This window comes from Xyrauchen texanus, chromosome 50 (assembly GCF_025860055.1).
Source record: "Xyrauchen texanus isolate HMW12.3.18 chromosome 50, RBS_HiC_50CHRs, whole genome shotgun sequence".
NCBI classification, from domain to species: Eukaryota; Metazoa; Chordata; class Actinopteri; order Cypriniformes; family Catostomidae; genus Xyrauchen; species Xyrauchen texanus.
The window spans coordinates 15,512,736-15,535,581 of record NC_068325.1 but is presented as its reverse complement, the minus strand read 5'-3'; the positions used below and the strand labels follow the sequence as shown (position 1 = coordinate 15,535,581).

General features: G+C 38.1%; 2 protein-coding genes across 6 annotated transcripts in view; both read right to left on the bottom strand.

The window, feature by feature from the left end:
- Positions 1–13,622, bottom strand: part of LOC127641227 (dual specificity protein phosphatase CDC14AB-like) — a 56,613-nt gene extending 42,991 nt beyond the window's left edge. For 3 of the 5 annotated variants that reach the window (XM_052124058.1, XM_052124056.1, XM_052124060.1), the window contains exons 1-5: positions 11,290–11,931; positions 10,827–10,917; positions 9,537–9,612; positions 6,385–6,432; positions 3,812–3,904 (exon numbers count right to left, since the gene is read on the bottom strand). In XM_052124058.1, the coding sequence (XP_051980018.1) occupies positions 3,812–3,904; positions 6,385–6,432; positions 9,537–9,612; positions 10,827–10,917; positions 11,290–11,386 (405 nt within the window). In that variant the 5' untranslated portion in view covers positions 11,387–11,931. Of the gene's footprint in view, positions 1–3,811; positions 3,905–6,384; positions 6,433–9,536; positions 9,613–10,826; positions 10,918–11,289; positions 11,932–13,496 lie in introns of those variants that run through there. The other 2 variants (XM_052124057.1, XM_052124059.1) reach the window with 2 other exon arrangements.
- A 3,168-nt stretch (positions 13,623–16,790) lies between these two features.
- LOC127641214 (RNA 3'-terminal phosphate cyclase-like) lies at positions 16,791–22,846 on the bottom strand. The gene is made up of 11 exons (XM_052124037.1): positions 22,437–22,846; positions 22,169–22,269; positions 21,391–21,534; positions 21,080–21,203; positions 20,916–20,974; positions 20,670–20,811; positions 20,052–20,173; positions 19,881–19,939; positions 19,551–19,645; positions 19,334–19,438; positions 16,791–17,856 (listed from the first exon to the last, which is right to left on the bottom strand). The coding sequence occupies exons 1-11, from the start codon at positions 22,479–22,481 to the stop codon at positions 17,758–17,760; spliced, it is 1,095 nt and encodes a 364-aa protein (XP_051979997.1). The 5' UTR covers positions 22,482–22,846; the 3' UTR covers positions 16,791–17,757.

Sequence of the window (22,846 nt, the reverse complement as noted above, 5' to 3'; positions counted from 1 at the left end):
TTGAATGAACCATGGTAAAAGGAACAACTGTTCATGAATCAGACATCAGAACTTCCCAACCTTCTATTAAACCCATTTTGTTGTCTATGTGCCTCTTTCACCAACAAACAAACTCTCATGAAAGTGATGTTATCGCAGAATGTGTCACACAGATGAGACACTGTGGCTCAGCACAATGGGGCCTTTCTCAAGTTGGGACAACTTGTCACGGCACAGTGGTCATCTATTCTGTTCAGCCGTGCCAATCCCTCTCAATGACATCACAAAAAGACAGAACTCTATAATAGGGACTCTGCTCCCTCCTTTAACATTTCAACAGCTTGATGTCAGAATACAGCATGGCAGTGCTACAACACAACAAGGATAAGAAACCAAGTGTATGGTGCGGATGGCGAAATGTGCCTCAAAAGAAATGTGCACGAGACGTATTGGTGCACGGAAAACCGAAATATACCTTGGCCTTAAGATCTCATGAAAACAGATTGAAAAAGTCGATTTTAAGGATAAACCATACAAAGCGTCACATTTCACCCCAAAACAAATGTATAATCAATTATATTGGTCCCACTTTATTTGGGGGACTTAAACTACTATGTCCTAGCATTAAAATACATATAATACAATTGCTATTTGTTGTTTTGCAGATTCATATTTGGGCCTACTGAGGTTGAGGTATAGGTAGGTTAAGGAGTAGGGGTAGTGTTAGGGATTAGGCTATGGGTTGGGTTACCATAATTAATTACGCTAATGCTACATTTGCTTTATGCTTTATTTTCTTTATGCTAAATAGTTCTCTCTTTAGATTTTGGGGTAAACCCTGATATATTTTATTTGATTCACCTTGAGGAGCTGTTTGTCTAAACAGCCCTTTTCAAACAGACTTCATAAAGATTGTGGTTGGTGAAGTGCTTGGACGGAAAGGTCAATTGACCTTGTTTATGAAGGCATGAGCTCATAAAATATAGAACAAGTGAACAATAAGCTGAACAGTTCTGCAGATTAAGTTCCATCCCATGTGAAGGGTCAGCGCTTGTTTTGTTTGTGTTTTGCCCTACTGTCCCATGTGACCCAGAAAAACAGTGGAATCTTCTGGCCCAGCTGTTCCACCAGCACAAATAATCTCCTTCACATGATAAAACTGGGTTGTCTGATGCAGGATAGATCAGCAGCAAACATCTGCTGTAGTCCCACACAAGCGTGGATCGATAAAAACCTACTTTTAGAAGATCCACTTAAAGATAAACACATTAAGCTGAGAGCACGCCGATGTGTGAAGTGATGGGCAGGGCCACAAGAAATCTGTGCGTGCAGAACTCCACAAAAAAGATCATGTATCCAGTTTGGAATCTCATTGTTGGAGATGATTGAGAACAGTATTGGATTTATATATGGGAATACTCAATCTCATGGTAGTCTCCAAAGGTTTGGTTTTTGAAGGTAGCTAAATTGAGTTCCCATTTCAGACAGTCAAATTAAGAGCAGGATCAAGGTTCATGCTAAATTTAGCCATACAGGTTAAATGTGAACAGTCCTAGTAGACTGCAGTGGAGGACTTTGCGAAGGAACATCTCAATTTGAAGGGTCTTTGAAGGATAATTACAAATCATAAATATACATATCGCAAGTGTGTAAACTGGGGCTGTATGACAGAAACTTCCTATTTTAAGTCTTTAAGGAATATTACAGGTTCAATAAGATAAGCTCAATTAACAGCATTTGTGGTATAGTGTTAATAACCACAAAAAATTATTTAGACCCATCCCTACTTTTCTTTATTAAAAGCAAAAATCGAGGTTACAGTGAGGCACTGGTTTTGATGGTTTAAGGCAGAAATGAGAAGCTAACAATTTGATAAAACTTGTGTTATTTGAGCTCTAAAGTGGTTTACATTTTCTTTTTATGGTCGTTTTAGGGTTTACGATGTTACATTGTCATGGCAATGAAGTAGTAAAATTGGCTATAACACTACACAGAAAGGTTAGTATGTGATTTTTAAAATCATGTTAAACACGCATTTCCGTTCATCTTGTAAACAAACGTAAATTGTTTACGGCCGTGTTTTGCGGTGAAAGACTAGATGCAGCACAACGGATAGAACAAGACACAGGTGCCTAGAGATGTGATTTTAAAATTTGTAAGTTATTTTTGGGGCCTGGGTTGCTCAGCGAGTATTGACTCTGACTACCACCCCTGGAGTCGCAAGTTCGAATCCAGGGCGTGCTGAGTGACTCCAGCCAGGTCTCCTAAGCAATCAAATTGGCCCAGTTGCTAGTTAGAGTAGAGTCACATGGGGTAAGCTCCTCATTGTCGCGATTAGAGATTCTCGCTCTCAATGGGGCGTGTGGCAAGTTGTGCATAGATCGCGGAGAGTAGCATGAGTCTCCTGCTGAATCCATCAGAACGGTTACTGAATCAGTGCCTCACTGATTGGATAATTATGACAGTGCGTAGGTTGATTGTTTATGAAGTCAGGAGTATTTCATAATAAACGGGTATAGATTTTATGAGTGAGGATCAAAAAAAACATCCAGAAATGGCGAGGTGATGAGTCTTAGCTACAAACATCCAATAAAAGGATTTATGATGGCATGAAGCCATTGCATCACAGCACACCAGAGTCAGATTATGCAGAAAGCCAGATTATAATTCATCATAGAACAAGCCAAGAGAAAGCAAGGGAACATCAGATAATTGCAGAAAAACAAAAAGTGGCCCAAGATCACGGAAAAAAGGATCCTGATATTGGAAAGCACTACTACCACTTTTAGTTCCCTAACATTTCAATTCAAATCTGGATCTCTCCTGCCCATTTAAGAGCGGGACTCTGGCAGAAACAAATTAACAATGGCTTCTTTGAAGGACACCAGAGAAGCATCTCATATACCACTTCCTCTCGGTGTTTCCATTTAGAACTCATTAGTATTTATGAGGACAGCAGCTTTTCTCCCTAAGCTTATCTCACTGTGTGAGACCGTGTCTGTTTTGTCAATGAGAATAAAATTCTGCACAAATAAAGTCAAAATGGGTGCATGATTTTAAAAAGAGGATTTCAATATTTGCAGACCAGGTAAAGAATATTATTAAAAAATTGGTGACATGACCCCTTAAACATCTGAGAATTTGGGCAGTCATTTGAAGTAAGGGCTTATCAGAAAGGTACCTTGGCTGACCCACATTACAGCTGCCATGTGTGCCTTTAACACAGCATGGTGTGCCAACAGTACCATCTGAGCAATACATCTGCCCAAGCTTTAAAGCACCAGGAACAGGAAGCCTAGAGATGTCCAACAGCGCAATCAGGAGGCAGGCTGGCATTACTCATGTTGAAGTGAGCAACGTAATGGCAGAGGCTGGTTAGATCAGTGTTTCCCAACCTTTTTTAAATGCAGTGGAACAGGACAAACTGGCATGCGTGCAAGTCAAAGACGGGGTTATTGTGCCGCCTCATCGCGGGGTATGTTTCGGTCAGTCATCAGTCTGTTGCTCTTTCTGAGGGGGAGGCTGGAATGAGGACACTGGCAGACATCTGACAAGACTTCGTCTGACAAAGTATCCACACAAACACATATATGAAGTTGTTGTTGATGTGACGGGACGTGACACCAGTGAATATGAGTGTGGAGTGGGAGGTTTGTTGTTTTTTTTATGCTGATGCATAGAAAGAAGATCTGAGCAGATAATTTGCAGAGCCATGACAGATTGCTCTGGGTGTGATCCCTCAAGGCCAGCAAAAGTAATTGACACACTTGTCCAGTGACAAAGATGGAAAGAGAAACAGAAGTCGCCAACAAGAGGGGGACGGGATACTCACAGCATAGGCACCGATGAGCACAGCGGCATTAGCCCTTTTGCGCTGGTCAAAGTTGGTGTAGTGCACAATCCTCTTTCTGGTCAGTGTAAAAGACTGAAAAGACAGACATAAATGTATTACATTGCAAGTTAATGACAAAAAAAACACTTCATTATGCAATTTAATGCAAATACATCAATAATTAAACTTGGCTTTCGTATAACCAATATAGCATAGAAATAGCTAGTGGTTGACCGATTTTTCAGTGGCTGATGCCAATCCAGATACCAAGAAAACATGATGGCTGATATAAATGCCAATAAACAATACAATTTAAAACCGCAAATCAGATATACACGAAATTTCAAAAGTAAACCAAACACTTATTTTATGCAATATTTACTCAAATTTGCATAAACTTGAAAAGATAAAACCTTGAAAACCTAAAATGTTAACGATCCATTGACAAATGTATTGGTAGATTTTGGATCTGACACAAGGTTAACACTTCTGTTAATCGTCCGATGCCAAAAATCGCATAATTTCCAAATATTGGCCGAATAATCAACCTAGCCGATATATCGGTCTACCACTAGAAATAGCTTTAAAAGTTGCATAGAAATTTCATGAAGCTTTAAAAATTGGTTTCTGTAAAACATTAATAAAACAACAGAAATTGTGTCAGTAGTTACACTTGTTTATTCCAAAGCAGCATTAACAAAACTGAAAAAGGGTTGCGCTTAAATAGCATTTAAACAAAAACTGCATGAAACATATTGCAAAAAAAACTGCATAACAATGCATTAATCATTAAAACTATACATTTGAACAAAACAACGGAAATTGCTGCAGTCGTTAACATTGCTTTCCACTAAAACAGCATTAAAAAAACTGAAAACAAAATTGCATAAAATAGCATCATTCATTAAACTTGGTTTTTGCTAAAATAGCATTTTGCATAAAACTGCATGGAAAAATTGCATTACTGCATAAATCGTTAAAATATGGTATTCATTAAAAGTTATTTTAATGAAATTATTTTTATAATTTAGAAATAATTACATTTTTTACAAATGGTTCATGCTCAAATAGCTTTTTAACACAAATTAAATATTGCATAATTGTATGAATCATTAAACATATTGCATAGAAATGGCATTACATTGCACGAATCGTTAAAACATTGTTTCCGTTAAAAGAACAGACACTGCATCCATTTTTAAACTTGATTTAGGCCAAAATAATGCACGAAAAATGGCATACAATTTTATGCATCATTAAACATTGGTATTCAATGACAATTGCATCAATCATTAAACTTGTTTTGTGCTCAAATAGCATTAACAAAATGGAAAGTGATATTGCATAAAACTGCATGAATCATTTTACTTGGTTTTCATTACAATGCCATTTTAACAAAAACAAAAAACCTGCATCAAACATTAAGTTGGATTTTGTTACAATAGAAATTTAACAAAAAGTAACAAACTGCATAAAAGTGCAATCAGTTATTAAAAACTTGGTAGTTTGTTTGAATTAAATCTCAGTTAATGTAAAAGTCACCCAGATTATGGTTAACATGACAGGTTAGATGTTCAGGAAACAGGTTAACAACGTCGACAACAACGTCAAAGCTTCTGAATAACAGTAACTGTACTGGATCAGAGTTGAATCCCTCAAAAAATCTGTTCCTCTGTCACTCCACATGGTGCAATCAAGATTTAGCTGGGGTGTGATAATGACAAACATAAATCAAACTACTGGCACAACAAATTGCTGGAGATTCAAACTTGTCCACCTACAATCTGCCCCCGAAGAAACTACAGAAATACATACAGAAGACAGAACTAAGGAAAGAAATATTCCAAAACTCTCTAGGCTGAGAACTTGGTAGCACTGAGATATTATTTTTTCTTATTGCCCCTGTCTAGATGTAGCTTTTTAGGATGAACATTGGTCGTCAACAACTTAGCAAAAAATCTAGTTTGGTAAATGAAGATATTTGAACTTTATCAGTCTCATTGCCTTCTCTTTTCACTGAGCCAACATAGTAACATGGGTAAATTGTAAATAAGCAGAACAAGGTTAACGATCACTTGGTAAATTAATAAATCACTAAAAAATAAAATAGCAGCATTCACATGCAGGAGGTGGTTATGCTAGTGAGGGGAAGAATGAGTTGTCAAAATAAAACAATCAGAATAGCTTTCAAACAATCGCACGAATGATTGACAGTTTTTATCAGATTGTGCTTCAAAAACCCCAACTTGAGATTGCACAAACTTAGTTTAGCAATGCAAGAAAGCTGATCTAATAATCAGACTTGCATGCCAGTGCAGTTCTGTTGCATCAACTACGAACAGATCATACCAAGCATCCCTTCTTGTCTTTTGCTTTTTGGTTCCTCCCGTCTACAACCAAACATGCAGGCTTAAACCGGTAAGGTTAAAAAAAAAAAAAAAAAAAACGTTCCCTATAGCAACAGCTTGTAAATGGCAAAACAGGCGGGGCATTCACGTTTGGTAGGATGGGTGTGGACATGAAGACAGTGGTTAAAAAGGAAGGAAACACATCATGCTTTACAATGACTTTACCTTAAATATTCCAAAACATGAACACATGAGAGAACTACACCTTGCCAGCTTTAGAAACACAGAACAGGGATAAATAAGGGTTTGATTATTATAGATCCATATAGGCTATGCTGAAACAGCTGAAGAAAGTGCATATGTCGCTATCAGCTTCAGAGCCTAATGTGCTTTGGGCCTGGACATCTTAGAGGACCTCAGTTTTGGTCAATTGGAAACTAAGGCCTAGTTCACACTAATACGTTATCTTTTGAAAACGCATCTTTTTCTCTCCGTTTTGGCATTCCGTCCACACAGAGACGGCATTTTTGTCCACGAAAACTGAGCTTTTTGAAAGCGCACTCCAAAGTCGATACATTTGAAAATGCCGTTTCCGCGTTGTAGTGTGGACTGTGAAAACGGATGCTTTGGAAAACGATGACGCATTTTTTAGTCATGTGATCTATCCAACAAAATCAATCAAGACAGCGGTCTATGTTATAGCAGCGCTGTTGTGCCTGATACTCACTTAAAAAATAAATGTCACTTTGTACAACCTTCACATTGCGTTCCTTCAAAGGCGAAGGGAAGTTTACTCGGAATTGGTGTCCGGCAACGGAACATGAGGACAATTGCGTTTCAGACCGTACATGCAATGGGGATTTTCCACACGTTTTTGTGGACGAGCAACTTCCGGAATACGCTTGAAAACGTTAGTGTGGATGGAGAGCGTTTTGAAACGAAAACGCCATTTTCAAATGTATCTGGATTAATGTAGACATAGCCTAAATTTGGAGTCATGTCGCGTTACCCGTTTTATGGTCTTAAAGTTTGATAAATCTAGGGCTGCAACTAACAATTATTCTGATAGTTCATTAATCTACGATTAATCGGATAAAATCCATAGGGCATGGAGTGGGGGGAAAAATACAATAAATCAGCCTAGCAGAGGCAACAGTGGCACAAGAATAGAAATATTAATAATTCTGCCCACCTGAAAAATGCATAAATTATGTTCAATACATATCCATGTCCACGGTCACTGATTACATACATTTAAGTATTTTAATAATAAATAGTAGACTCGCTTTAGCAATTTAGCGAAATGTGCTGGAGAGAAACAACTTGCGCATCAAACAGCACAAGCACTCAGTCAACGCACCCAATGCAATAATCGCTCCACATTAAACTGTATGCTTATTACGATCTTCTTTGAAGTGTTTATAAAGTGCTCTCATGCATTTTTCTGTTTCAATATGTCTCTGTTGTTTTTCAAACGAGTTTCATAATGCAACACATTTTTCAATTGGCTGCGAAGTGACGTCACTGACGGGGCTTCTCCATGCTTAATGCAAATATCCAACTAATCGATAATTAAATTTGTTGTCTTTGTTGATACTTTCCATTATTGATTTTACTGATTAGTTGTTGAATAAATCAACCAACTACATTTATATACTTTGCTGCAACAGTAGAACACATTAGCCCTGTACCAAATCCTAGTGAGCCATCTAAATAGACAGCATTATAGACGCACTCCTGGCACATAAGGCTGTCGACACAGTCAAAGCATGTTTAGGTAAACAAATTGAAAAAAACTATTGAAAAACAACACAGAATGCAAGAAATGCATATGTTGTCAATGATCCCTTAGATTCCTTCTTTTGGGCAAAATCTAAGGTAGTATCACATGTGTTTTTGGAAAAGGTAATTACAGAATTCATGGGGTCATGTTCGGAACTGCGAATTCATCAGTTGGTTGTTGGACACATCAAGAGAAATGCTGATTATACTTATATTTAATCGAACATTGCTACCTACACATTATGTCCATCACATGCCTGCCTACCCCCCACCCAACAGATGTGTGCAGATCAGACAGATAGGGCTGAATTATTACTCTAAATTGCGATATGACCCAGTGCGATTATCATCCTGCCAGGGCTGAAATCTATTTAAATAAATAGTCTAAATGTGCTTCCCTCTGTAGGGCATTCTTTTCTTTTTTTATCCCATTTTCTCCCCAATTTGGAATGCCCAATACCCACTACTTAGTAAGTCCTTGCGTGGTGTGGTTACTCACCTCAATCCAGGTGGTGGAGGACAAGTCTCCGTTGCCCCCGCTTCTGAGACCGTCAATCCGTGCATCTTATCATGTGGCTCGTTGTGCATGACACCGCGGAGACTCACAGCATGTGGAGGCTCATGCTACTCTCCGCGATCCACGCACAACTTACCAAGCGCCCCATTGAGAGCGAGAACCACTAATCGCAACCACGAGGTGGTTAACCCATTTAACTCTACCCTCCCTAGCAACTGAGCTCACATGAGGCTCATGATTTTCAGTGTTTCTATTGTTACATATAAAGCGCTCCATGTTCACTTTAATTGCACATTCGCTTCATTTCACATTTGTTTGGCCACTATAATTTACAATACAAAACTAAAATAACCTCATGACACCGGATTTTTTGAGGACAGAATGGGAGATAAGAGCATTTCACTGTATTAAAAGGCTGCTATCAACTCAACTGCAAACAGAAACTTCAGATCCCTGCCAAAATAAAGGCTTGAGGGTTTTCAAATTGCAATCACAAATATTTATCAAAGTAATCGCAATTCGATTTTTTTGTCCAAATCGTTCAGCCCTACAGACAGATAATCTAATCCTCCTGCATAAATCCTCAGGACATGCATGAACTAAATGCTGAGCCCAACACTGATAGCCGCCACTTAAGTTTTACTGCATGAACGGTGCAAGGTCACTTTTAATCTCCAACATTTGCTTACATGAAAGAAGTGAAAGATCTAGCCTAAGAGATCAAGAACAGTGACAACTGCAATTAACTTTCTCAGCACACTGTGTCTTGAAGTGAATGATGACAGAGGCTGTCAGTTTCTCACATTATGCCTAACATCTTCCTTTGTGTTCCACAATGGATAAACTATCCCTTTAAGTAAGTGCTGAACAAGACATTTTCTAACTGTTGCTAAAGTTCATAGCTGTCATTAAATTTACATTTCCATCCCACATAAACAAAAGAAATGACAAAAAATATCTTTGGCACAGTCAATGACTGGGGTGTGTGCGCCAATTCCTCATTGTTTTTAATTGATGTACCTACATAATGCACATTCTTCAGGTGGGATGTAACAAATCATGCAGATGTTTGACTCACCTTCAGCTTTTTGTTGAGTTTACAGCAGTATCTGTACAGCATAGCAAGGTTGAGGGGCCCAAAATCTGCATAAAAACTAAAATAAAAGTGAAAAACTATATTACAATTTCAGTTAAGAAACCGTCAATTTCCACATTTATTTGGGGGCCGCAGCCCAGATAGCACACGTACATCTAAGTCCAAGATGTCTATTTTAGATCTTTTCATCTGACAAGCATCACAATCTAATCAACATCTGCTAAACATCTTAAAAAGATCAGATTTACAAACTTTCTCAATCATAAACGTCTCTAAGACATCTGCTGAACGTCTTATTGACATCCAACATCTGGGTGATGTACATCTGCTATCAGGGATAGCAGTAAATACAGTAAATATTTTGCATATTTGCAACGTACAGTACTGTGTAAAACGTTTTAGGCACTTTTGAAAAATGTTGCTTAGTGAGGATGTCTTCAAAAATAATGCCATAAATGGTTTTCATTTATTTGCCACAGTTCTTCTATCTATTTAGTCTCGATTGTTTCGGTATCTTTATGTAATCTCAGACTGACACTATGTTCAGTGGAGGACATGACATCTGTTGCAGGGCTCCCTGTTCTTCTATTCTAATCTTTTCTATTTGCAAAAGTTATGTTTGGGAGTCTAAAATGTATATTACCTATTGACACACTACAGCTAAAGATATAAATAACCATTTTAAGACAAATGCTTTTGTGAAACATCTTATGTGCTTTTCCATGGTACTGTATATGCTCAATTCTTTGAACATTTTCTCTAGCAATTGCACTAAGAGGGGCCCTTCGAAGAGGCTGGGGCCCCGGGGCCTTGCAAGACCATAATCCATCCTCGGAAGACGCCGTCAAACAAGTGTTTGAAACAGTTTTCTGTCAGAAGGGTGTGAAAAACAGCAGCCCTATTTTTCTTTACAATATTCCCTCAGGCGGAAATGCAAAAACGACTGGAAGGTCCATTATGGAACATTGGAGACAAACACAATTCAACGTCTTAGCTCTTTTACTAGAGGAAATGTTTGATAAAAGCATTATGTAAACAACTTTGGAATGTTTTCCTGCCTGCTGAGGTTTTTAATGGGGAAAAACTGATGGAGGCAGGGGCGTAGATTCCAGGAGGGATGGGGGTGTGGTACCCCCCTCAATAATCAAAACAAGCAAGTACAACTGCCCCATTATTTATACCATGATGAATGAAAACATGGGCAAATGCTTAACGCTGCAACCCCCCAATGTTTAAGCCAAATCTACGCCCTTGGATGGAGGGAAAACTCACTTTTCATACACAAACTCCTCATCCGTGCTGAAGTAATGCGTGTTTGCAGTGCTTTTCGGCTTGCTTCGTAAGGTGGCAAAATAAAGACGATCTGAGGATGGAAAAACAGATATGGTCGATTAAACAAGCTGGAACAGCTATAAAACTGCTTTTTAGGCTCTTTCATAGGTGAGATTTTATTGTAGGCTTGGGTTTATTCGACAGGATCGATTAAGTTATCCAACTGTAACTTTAACAAAAGTGAAGAAAAAAACATTAAACGAACAATCCTCTTCAATTTAATTAGATTCAGCATAGCAAGAAAAGAATAATTTGAGTTCTTAATTTGAAAGAAATTACGTTTTCTGGGCAAATTTGATGGTCAAAACACACTAAATTAATTGACTCACTGAATCAATTCAATTCATTGATTCAATGAATCAAAAGTTGTTCAAACAGAAGGTACCCAGAAAGTTTAACTTACCTTTTATGAACTCAGAGGCTCCTTTCAAATCATTATCGACTTCCATTTTAAAAAAAGTCTTGAGTATCGCGGAATGTTTTACGTTGTCGAGAGTCATTGACGGAGACCGAGTTTGGCTCAGCTATCCTACAAGAAAAGAAGAACAAACTATCTCTGGTTTCCTCTCCACGGATGCAACTTCTCTCTCAACCGATGGCGCAAATATTCAGAGTAGTTTAAGAACAACAACGCCCAATTATATGTTTAAACAAGGCACTTAAAAGTCTTGTGGCATTCTCCCTCGCGTACATGTGCATTAAAATGGTCTTCCTGTTAAGCGAAGTCACTTGTTATTGTTTTGCTAGGCTGTGCATGCAAGGCGCTTGCCAAGAAGCAGTCCAGAAATAAAGCAAAACAACTAAAACTTCACAATCTGTTAAAATAACCCAAGGTGCGTCATTTCGACATCATCCCAACTCGTGTCCAGCATCGCGCGTAAAAGTGCTTGAATGATCCGCATCGGAGGTTCTTCCTTCGTATGAGCCGCGAAATCACCGATCGCCGGGTTATAAATCCGCTTCAAACCGGACAGATATGAGACGCAATCTGCGACATTGTAACTCTGCCCTGGTCATTTGTCTCGTGCGGTGGTCGCGGGTGGTCAAGAATGATCTTAAAGGGACGTCACGTGCTCTCCAGTTGTCCAATCAGCAGCATGGAATGATGTTACGCGGGTTAAGTCTCGATGGACCAATCAGAGAACGGGAAGATGTTTCACTCTCAGTCGGTCTAATTCAATCTGTTCGAGTGCTGTTTTACTCAGTGTCCATTTCGAGATATTTGGTAGGATAGTTGTATTGTTTGAACAATCAAATATTGCTGCGCAGTAATAAATAAAGTGTGTGAGCGTGTATTTATAAATTTGTGGGGACCAAATGTCCCCATAAGGATAGTAAAACCCGACATTTTTGACGTTGTGGGGACATTTTGTCGGTCCCCTTGAGGAAAACAGCTTATAAATCGTTATGTTTTTTGAATATATATATATATATATATATATATATATATATATATATATATATATTTAATAATTATGTCAATGGAGAGTCCTCGAAATGATAGCTGCACCAACATCATAATGTCTGTCTTTCTGAAGTATTATCTGTCTGTCTGTCTATCTATTCTCCCTTTCTTTTCTATCTATCTATATATCTATCTGTTCTCCCTTTCTTTTCTATCTATCTATATATCTATCTGTTCTCCCTTTCTTTTCTATTTATATATCTATCTGTTCTCCCTTTCTTTTCTATCTATATATCTATCTGTTCTCCCTTTCTTTTCTATCTATCTATATATCTATCTGTTCTCCCTTTCTTTTCTATCTATATATCTATCTGTTCTCCCTTTCTTTTCTATCTATATATCTATCTGTTCTCCCTTTCTTTTCTATCTATCTATATATCTATCTGTTCTCCCTTTCTTTTCTATCTATATATCTATCTCTTCTCCCTTTCTTTTCTATCTATCTAATCTCTTTTTCTATCTATCTGTTCTCCCTTTATTTTCTATCTAATCTATCTAACTGTTCTCCCTTTCTTTTCTATCTATATAATCTCTCTTTCGTTCCTATCTGTCTGTCTGCCTGTCCGTCTATCTATCTATCTATCTATCTATCTATCTATCTATCTATCTATCTATCTTTTCTATCTGTCCATATCTCTTTATTTAAAGTTAAAATGTCCTGATATTTCTACTCCAAAAAACAATTCTGCAATTCAAGAAACTGATTTGTGGACATTTTAGGTTCTCTGAATGAAAAATGCATTGTCTTTATTTTGTTGCTTGTGGCATCATCTGAGAACCCAAACACAAAAGTAGCCAGACAATCTGTAATGGTAAGATCAAATATCTTTCACCCGCAACAGCTGGAGAGATCACGCATGAGACTGGTCGCACAATTGGTTTTACAATAAATAGTTCACATTGAACAGATGGACATCATGAAGTAGATTAGTAATATGAGTGCATTAATGATAGCGCAGTCTGATTTTATTTAAGCATTAAGGAAGCAAACAATGCAAATCTATCATGCAGGATGTTTTGGGGCATTATGCATAGGATTTGAATGATCTGCAAATGAACTTCCTGACCCTCGGCTCGACTCTGTCTGAATGTCTATCTATCTGTTTTATATCAACAATGTTGAACTGAAAGAGAGTCCATCCTACCTCCAATCAAGGAGATCCAGACTTTGTGCACAGCTTGGGCTGACTGGCTCCATTCACTATTCTCCTGGGATCTCCAGGATACAGCGTCTGACATGCCTTCATGGAGGTTTCACAGAACCGGGTTTGTTGGGACCCACGGCTCCCTCTGTTGCCCTGTGGAACGTCTGACTCCTGGGACCCTACACCATTCAAAGCAACCAAGTCTATTTTGGACAATGTGCTTTCAACAACTTGTACAGTGTGGACAGAGTGTGCCAGTGGAACAAAACAAGGGGGGTCTGGTTTGTGTGACCTGCTCAGGTTTCCTCACATGGGGTTCACGTTACAGTCCTGGCAAGGTGTGACTTTCAAGCTCGCTCACGTTACTTTTCAGAACGATTAATGTGCCCTTCTCACGGACATCGATCTAGGTTGTCCATAATGCTGTTGTTTATATCTTCTGGTGTCATCATGTCACATATAGTATATCTGAGCTATTTAGAGCATGTTGGCCATTCTTTTTGTTCAGTAGCTGTACAGGTACACTATCTGACAAAAAGAGCAAATGCTGTGGGGCTATGACATCATGGAAAAGTTAGGGGACAGGAAGCAAACAAGTGAATTACAGGTTTCATGTAGGCAGTGAGTGTGACAGTGGGCTGTCAAGTGAAAATTAAGATGAGTGTTTTCACTGTAAAGTTTGAGGTCAGCCATGACACGCTTTATCTAGAGGCGACCGAGGTCACATTTTATGGGATGGGTGTTTTGTTGTGGACAGTGGCTAAACTAGATTGAAGAAGCACTGTGTTTTCCAACAGCTCTCATTCTGCCTTTAGATTGGTGTATATTGTCAGCCCCAGATAGCACACATACATAACCCGGACGTCAATTTGATGTGTGTTTACATCTGGAAAACGCATTGTTTACATTGTCTGCTCATCTGCAATACGTCCACAAGACATACATGAGTAAACAACATATAAACAAACATCTTCCAGATGTAAACACACACATCAAATAGACATCTGGTGATGTAGGTGTGCTATCAGGGGAGCGTGTTAAACTTCTATAGACCTTATTCATGGTAGCACCATCTTTGATTTTTGATGGGAATGAAAACGAGGCTGTGAGGGATGGACCTGCTGTCTCTTCAATGAAATCCACTGTATATTAAGCCATCAAAACACTCCTAAATCACATCTCATTTTCCACAACTTGTGTTGCTTGGAGTTTTTGTCTACTGAAATTTCTTTTCAATGTTTCATCAGCGGAATGATCCAAAAACACTTTATACAATTGTGCAACCCTTTGAAGAGACTGTTTGTCAATCCCTTCACAGCCTTGTTGTACCTCCTGGCAAAAATCAAATATGGCGTTGAGGCGAAAGGGAGACCACAGCAAGTATTATGGAAAAATTTTACTTTTACATTTCAATGATTTTCTAAAAAAGGAAAAAAGATATAGAGATGGATATGGCCATCAGAAGAGAGAAAGATGCCAAATTTACTAAATAACAAAACACAAAGAATAATTTTCAGGATGTTAAATTGACACAAAATGTATAAAAATACATAAATAAAAATAAAGTAAAATATAAAATATATTTTTCTGGAGTAACATTTGATTGGTCAAGTTCGCCCCCTGCTGGTAAATACTGTAACTACACCATTCTGGAGGCAAAAGCCTCTTTCTACATTGACAGCCATTAAAAATAACAGTGTTTTCTGATGGCAAATAAATACAATTTTATTTGAAGCAACATATTAATTGCAAATATTTCATTATTTATTAGCAGTGGCTGATATTTAGAGGACTCCAAGCATAAAATGGATGTATAGCCTATTCTCCGTCCAATGTACCTAGTGCCTAAAACAGCATGTAATCACAAAACAATATGGGTACTCCGATTGATATGGCCTGTTTGAAACACATTTATAACCACAGTGCACTGTTATCCGTCTTGTTGCAATATCTAATCTAATGTGTAGTACGAAGTCCTTTTAACAAGGTGATTAAAACAGTCCTTTAAAAATGACTGGTATTGCCACGCAATATTCTTTGTGTAACTGATTATGTAATACCTGTAACAGTGGTCAACGGATATATCGGCGAGGCCGGTAAATCGGCCGATAAATGTTAAAGTGTTCATCTGTTTCATTCTCCCTCTCTAGACTTAAAGGATGTACTGCTAATGTCTTGCTGCCAGACACTACAGGACAACTTCAGAGGTCTTGTAGAGTTCATGCCTCGACAGGTCAGAGCTGTTTTAGCTGTATAAGGCAGGTGGTCATAATGTTTTGGCTCATCAGTGTATGGGAAGGATTTTCAGTAATGTCTTGGCCAACTTTAAATATAAACTTTCAAATAAATTCATTAAAACAAAATTTGCATCACAATTTATCTAAAAAAACATTTAAATCAATTCATTTAGGAATCCCTACGTTAACATTTATCTAATTTTATTTGTTACTTTTAGTTTAGAAATACCAACTTTCAAATTAATTCATTTAATTGATTAAATGAGAAATGCAGAAGTAATTTAGAAAATACCTAATAAAAATTGCTAACTTATAAATATATTTACAAAAAAGCTTTTTTTACATTTCAACTTCACAATTGATTCATCTAAAAAACAACTTTAAAATCGATTAATTATAAAATCCCAACATGAAATAATTAATTTAAGAAACCCTACTTGAACGTTCATCTAAAAATCCAAATTTTAACATTAATTTTAAAGAGCCCAACTTTAAAATCTATTAATTTAAAGAAATCTAAAAAAATGCTTTAAAATGCATTGATTTGTTTGATCACATAGTTGGCCATTAGCAAAGATTTTAATCTCTGCTTTGCCATTGTTTAATTACTCCCCACAGCAACGGCTGCACTGGACAGCCAATGATCAGACTGACAGACCATTGAATATGGTTCAGAGACCACACCCACCACCCCCCAGGGACACCTCTCCTTTTGACAATGTAGATGTGCCCTTTTCCAGACCCAAGGGCTGCACGGCTTCCCCTATTCTCTTCTGCTCCCTCTATTGTCCTAGCATCTGCCGGGTATAATTGAATTGGCACAGAGCACAAAGGAGCCAAGGGAGAGATTCCAGTTGGACTGGTAATAGCCAACACTTGTAGACTGTCTCTAAGGGGAAGTTAAATGTGAAGATTTGCATTGTAAGCTCCACAAGTTCATTCACTTTGTAAAATTGTTATTTCGCAATGCCATGCAAGCAAAACATCTTCAAAAGGTCTCAAAGTGCTTTCAAGACCACATTTATTCAAAGAAACACTGAATCAAGTTATAGGTTTGTATGTCTATTACTCATTTTATTTTATCTCCTCAAAAAGATCTTAACGCAAATAACAAAATGACATGCTCATCTAAAGTAGCCAACAAAACAGAAGATGTAAACAAAAAAATCTCATGTCAATCAAATTAACATCTGCAATTCCATCTTATAAATAACAATAGTAATAATGACGAAGAATGAAACTAGTGATCTTTCACTTTAAGCATTTTTCATCCCAAGAAATAAAATGACAAACGATATACGGAGAGATGTTGAGCATTTCAATAAAAGAAAAAGTACAGCGAGAAAACAATAAAATGGCAATGACGTTTCAGATATTCGTTTCTTACCAAAACAACAACTTAAATAACTCTCAAAAAAACAAAAACAAAGCAGCTACATGGAAACGTAAATTGAAAGGATGGAAAAACCTTTCTTTTCCTCTGTGTACACACAGTGCACTACATTTACCAGTGACATACATGTATTTTACTACTTCCATGCAAAATTGGTTAAGCTATTGTTTATGGTAAAAACCGATTTGTTATATCAGATGGATTTAATGAAACTTTAAGGCTTGTGTTAGGGTGTGGAAAAGCAAATTTGACTATTTCAATCTGAAAAATATCAACACCGACAGGATTCAGCACAAACTGGGTGTGGGAATATTGCAAAAACAGCCCAAACTATCCATAATGCAAAAGTGATGTCAAAAGACAGTTTCATTACAGTGCAAGGCAATACCCTGAGTAACTAAAGTATTAGAGGGGACAGAACAGTTGGCGTAAGGGACAAGGCAAAGTGACCGGGGGTCATTGTGAAAATGATTCATTTATTGTGGGAGAACATAAAGATAACGTTCAGTTATCTTTAAGTTATCCAGTCAGTTACAATAGTAGTGTGTCTCTGTAACAAGTCCTCCAGTTGACTCCCTTCAAGTCGCTTTATCTTGGCTGGGGACAAGCTAAGGAGGGCATATCCATGAGTTTACAAGCTAGAGTTGGTGGCACCCACTCCCTGGCACTCGATGATGAAGGTATCGTTGTTGCCATGCTCATCCTCGGCCTTGCATATAGCAAATTTTGCCTGTAAAAGAAAGAAAACTGAAACTGGAGGACATGTACGCTAGTGAAAGTGTCCTATGGAGGACATAAGTTCCACTGCTAACATGATCTAGTTTTTCAAACTAAAACCGCAAGCTTTAGCTATTAGTGGTGTACCTGTTAAGGCTAAGGTATACTTTGGTATTCCGCATGCCGTTCCGTCTCATGCATGGTCGAGCGCTCAGCCTTTCGAAGTACACCCTTGACCGCGAGCGCATATGAACGCATTCGCACTACGACTGCTTTGCGATAATTATTTAGCATGGTCAACATCAAGTGCATGCGCTAATGACGCACATATACAGATTTAAGATGTGAAATTTCAAATTTGAGGAAGCAATGCATTAAATAGCAAAGAATCATAATCAAAGTGGTTTTTCCGTGTGATGCAGATTTTGTATGCGCAGACTGTCTGTATGTCTAGAAAAACCGGGCTACACACAGACAAAATTTTTCCGAAATTTCCGTCACACGGAAAACCGTTTTGATGACGATTATTTAATGGAATTATATTGACGCTGACTACCACCACTGTTCGAATCCAGGGTGCGCTGAGTGACTCCAGCCAGGTCTCCTAAGCAAACAAATTGGCCCGGATGCTAATGAGGTCAAAGTCACATGGGGTAACCTACTTGTGGTCACGATTAGGGGTTCTCGCTCTCAACATTTGGGGCGCGTGGTAAGTTGTGCGTGGATCGCGGAGAGTAGCATGGGCCTCCACATGCTGCGAGTCTCCGTGGTGTCATGCACAATGAGTCACGTGATAAGATGCGCGGATTGAAGGTCTCAGAAGCGGAGGCGACTGAGGCTTGTCCTCCACCACCCGGATTGAGGCGAGTAACCCAAATAGCCAACTAAGTTATTAATTTTGCTAATATATACACTCAATGAGCACTTTATTAGGAACACCTGTACACCTTAATGTGATTATCTAATCAGCCAAACATGTGGCAGCAGTGCAATGCACAAAATCTTGCAGATACAGGTCTGGAGCTTCAGTTCATTTTTCATATCAACCATCAGAATGGGGAAAAAAATGTATCTTAGAGATTTTGTCCATGGCATGATTGTTGGTGCCAGACAGGCTGGTTTGGGTATTTCTGTAACTGCTGATCTCCTGGGATTTTCACACACAACAGTCTCTCGAGTTTACTCAGAATGGTGCCAAAACAAACAACATCTAGGGAGCAGCAGTTCTGCGGATGGAAAGGCCTTGTTGATGAGAGCGGTCAATGGAGAATGACTGGTTCGAGATGACAAAGGCTACGATAACTCAGATAACCCCTCTATACTACTGTAGTGAGCAGAATAGCATCTCAGAATGCAGAACACGTCGAACGATGAGGCAAATGGGCTACAACGGTAGCAGACCACGTCAGGAACTTTATTATGACTGTTCCTAATAAAGTGCTCAGTGAGTGTATGTAATATAGCTGTGTATCAGGTGTGCACCAACTTACATTAGTTAGCTGCTCAGCGACATGGATTGCCGTTTGTGTGTGGAGAGTTATTGGGCCTGTCCGCATTCTGGATGTGCCGTTTGCCAAGGCCATGAAAATAATGAGCTGTAAGAGGAAAATATAATGAATTTAGTCTATAAAGAAGTGCCCTTAAGTATGTGCATAAGTAGTTATTCGTTGCACTGTGATAGTTGTGTGTTTGTGTGTGCTGTCTGACCTGGTCTTGCAAGAACTCGTCCACACAACCATTATGTCTGAGGTTCCTTAGCAACATTTCTGCAGCTTCAATGCCAACTTTGTCCGCATACACACCTGGGGACAGACAAACCAACCATAAACTATAGTGAGATGGAGTTCATATTTTCATTTACATCAAACATCCAATTCAGGGAGATGCACTAAGGAAACATATTCGATTTTATGGGCTTGTGAATGTTTTTTAATCCATACAAATGCAACAAAACAGGCTTCTCTCTGTCATCTGATGCCCTCTAGTGGAAAAACATAAAACACATTGTTTTGCACATGACAACCAGACAACTATTACCTTTTTTGCCAAGAGATGACCCTGCAAAAATACAGCCAGTGGATGATTCTGCAATTATTCTGTAAAAAGACCAAAAATAATCAATATTTTATATATATATATATTTACAAACTCGAAACAAAACATATAGTAAAAAATAGCAATAGTAAGTTTGAGATCAGATGTACTCACATAATCCCATTGCCACTGCCGCAGGCCTTGTCCTTTTCTTGCAGAGATTGAATGTTTATGTACAGATCTTTAATTTCCTTCCTGATTGTGCGTACAGCTGCCGTGGACATGTCCTTCGCCAACTAAACATCAAGAGTAATTCAAAGTTTACAATCTGGTCAATTCAGCAATTTCAAGACAATGTGTTTAATAATATCTTTCTCTCCAAACATACCAAATAAAAGCAACAAAAAAAAAAAACATGCCAAATACAAACAAAAAACAAATGTATCGATCTCCAAACAAGCCAAAACAAAACAAAAAACACACCAATTACAAAAATAATTTATTGATCTCCAAACAAGCCAGTTAAAAACAAAAAACAAATGTATTGATCTCTAAACAACCCAAATAAAAACAAAAAACATGCCAATTACAAACAAAAAACATGCCAATTACAAACAAAAAACATGCCAATTACAAACAAAAAACATGCTGATTTAAAAACAAATAAAGGCATTTTTTGTTTGTTTCAGAGCTTTTTTCCCAAGACCAGTTATTCCTTTAATGATAGATGGTATCAAAAGGAAGCGTAATTTGTGTAGATAAGCAAAATAGAATAGATAACATGTCTTGTACCTTGAAGGGCAGTACTCCAGCCACAAATGCCCTTCCGTAGATCTTGGTGATGTTTCCTCTTTCAGTCAATTTAATTGGACTCAATTCTTTCACAGGGTTTACCTTGACCACCACCTCTCCACCCCCTTTAGGATAGTAACCTCTGTTTTTCCAAGAAACATCATTTAAAAAAAAAATTGTCTTTTAGTTTTAACATTTATAATCAGTTTAAAAACTTAAAATCAAACTAAACCAAACATGCTTTACCTCATTCTTAAATCACAGTGAATCTGAACCCCGAATCTCTCCACAATTGGTTTAAAGACCTAGAAAAGATCTCATTTGAAGCTTCACAAAAATGAATGATACAATTTCAAGGATGTTTCTGCCTGGTCATGCCCAGTGCCTAAACTTAACATGGCGGTTTGTACCTTTATTGTGTAGTCGATCTGAGGTGCCATCTCAGCATTGGTTCCTCCCTTCAAGCACAGTTCTGACGGACCCTGAGCAAACAGGGCGCAGGGCAGAGAAATCTGCATCAGCAGTCCCACGCTTCTAAAGCACAAAAAAACAAACCATTCACTTAGGTTTACAAGGCACTACAATGCTTTGTCAAGGTTATTTTTATTAAGAATAATAGTCATATGAGGTCTTTAATATAATTTAATGGACTTGAGGAAAATTAGGCATTTTACAATGTCATGAATCCACGCTCTACGTAACATGGCTTCCTTTCTCTTACCCAGCCGTCTGGGTGTCTGCGATGTGATTCCCACCCATGATTTTCCCAGGAGTGAGTATAATTTCCGAGGATCCCACTGTGGCTCCCTCCAGATTGCCATCACACATGTCCCTCACCAGCTCGAGACCAGACAGATGCTGAGGCCTGCAACATTGAATTGGGGGGGTTGGTTGGTAGCAAAAACAATTGAAGGAATACCAAGTTAAGAGCTGTTTGAAATCCACTAATTTTGCCTTAAAGAATCAGAATTACTCTACGTATCAACAGTGAATTTGATACTATGTAAAAAGCTTTAATAACTTAGGACATGTTTTTATGTTGATATAGGCAAATGTGATAACAACATTAAGTTTACTTTAGAAGGGAAAAGACTGGCTATTTAAGAGCTCCAATACAAATCAAGACCTTCTCAAAAGGAAAAATGTAAGAAAGAGTGAGAAAGGCAACATTAGGCATGTGCTTCTAGGCCAACTAACAAAGGGACCCATTCAGAATCCATAGCAAAAGTATTTCACTGACATTTATGTTATAAAACAACAACTTTATTGAATGAACAGTCCCCTATCTGTATGAATGACTCTAAAAGTAAAGGTAAAATTAGTACTAGACTCCAACAACCCAACTTTGCTTTGTTTCATGATTCACTGTAGAATAGGAAAGAAGGGGAGGGGGTGAGCATGGAAGCACGATCCACATGGAACAAATATTTTTTATTAAATATACACAAAGCCCCATAGAGCTGAATGCACGATGTGTCCCAATACAAAATGATCATTACCTTAACCCCGGTGTGCTTCTACCGGCTCGGATTTTATTTAGTTTGATTGACGCCCCTTGGATGCAACTAAGAGCCGCAGACACTCGTAAAATCTGTCCCCCCTTCAAAAAGAAACATGGACATTCTGTTAAAAAAATTTATATAAAAAATAAAAACAGTCCACAACTACTACATTTAGCTTTGGTGGTCCTAGACTGAAGTATTAATTATTATAACTTTAACTAATGAGATTGCTAAAGAAAAAAAGGACTAGCAATAGTATATTCACCCCTTCCATTACGCTTCCGTCCATTTCGAACGTTGTTGCGGCCATTTTCGCAAAATTCGAAAATTCGCTACAATGTATCGGCGAGTTCGACTTCCAAGCGCGCCGCTGATGAGAAATTAGAATACAAAGCGACTAAGCGCGACTTTCACACTGAGCGAAAGTTAATGTAAGCCGGCGTATGGGACACAAACAATGCAGCGATAACAGCGAACTTCTCAAATAATTCCACTGGAAAAACCGAAACAGTCCTTCTGAACTCAAATAAGGTATACACTAGTTGTCGTTATAGGGTTCGATTCAAATAATCAATGTAACACTTGAACAGAAATAAAAAAAATCGGCAAATTTCCTGGCAATACAGTCACACTGATACACTATCGCAACTATTCTTGCCAGTCACAGTGCTAAGG

What these genes read in the sequence shown, in the direction of transcription:
- LOC127641214 (XM_052124037.1), bottom strand. Translation starts at nt 22,481, where the DNA reads ATGGCCGCAACAACGTTCGAAATGGACGGAAGCGTAATGGAAGGG. An exon ending in CTGGAGTACTGCCCTTCAAG is followed by an intron (nt 20,174 to 20,669) that starts GTACAAGACATG and finishes CTTGATGTTTAG; the next exon opens with TTGGCGAAGGACATGTCCAC. An exon ending in TCGCTGAGCAGCTAACTAAT is followed by an intron (nt 17,857 to 19,333) that starts GTAAGTTGGTGC and finishes TTTCTTTTACAG; the next exon opens with GCAAAATTTGCTATATGCAA.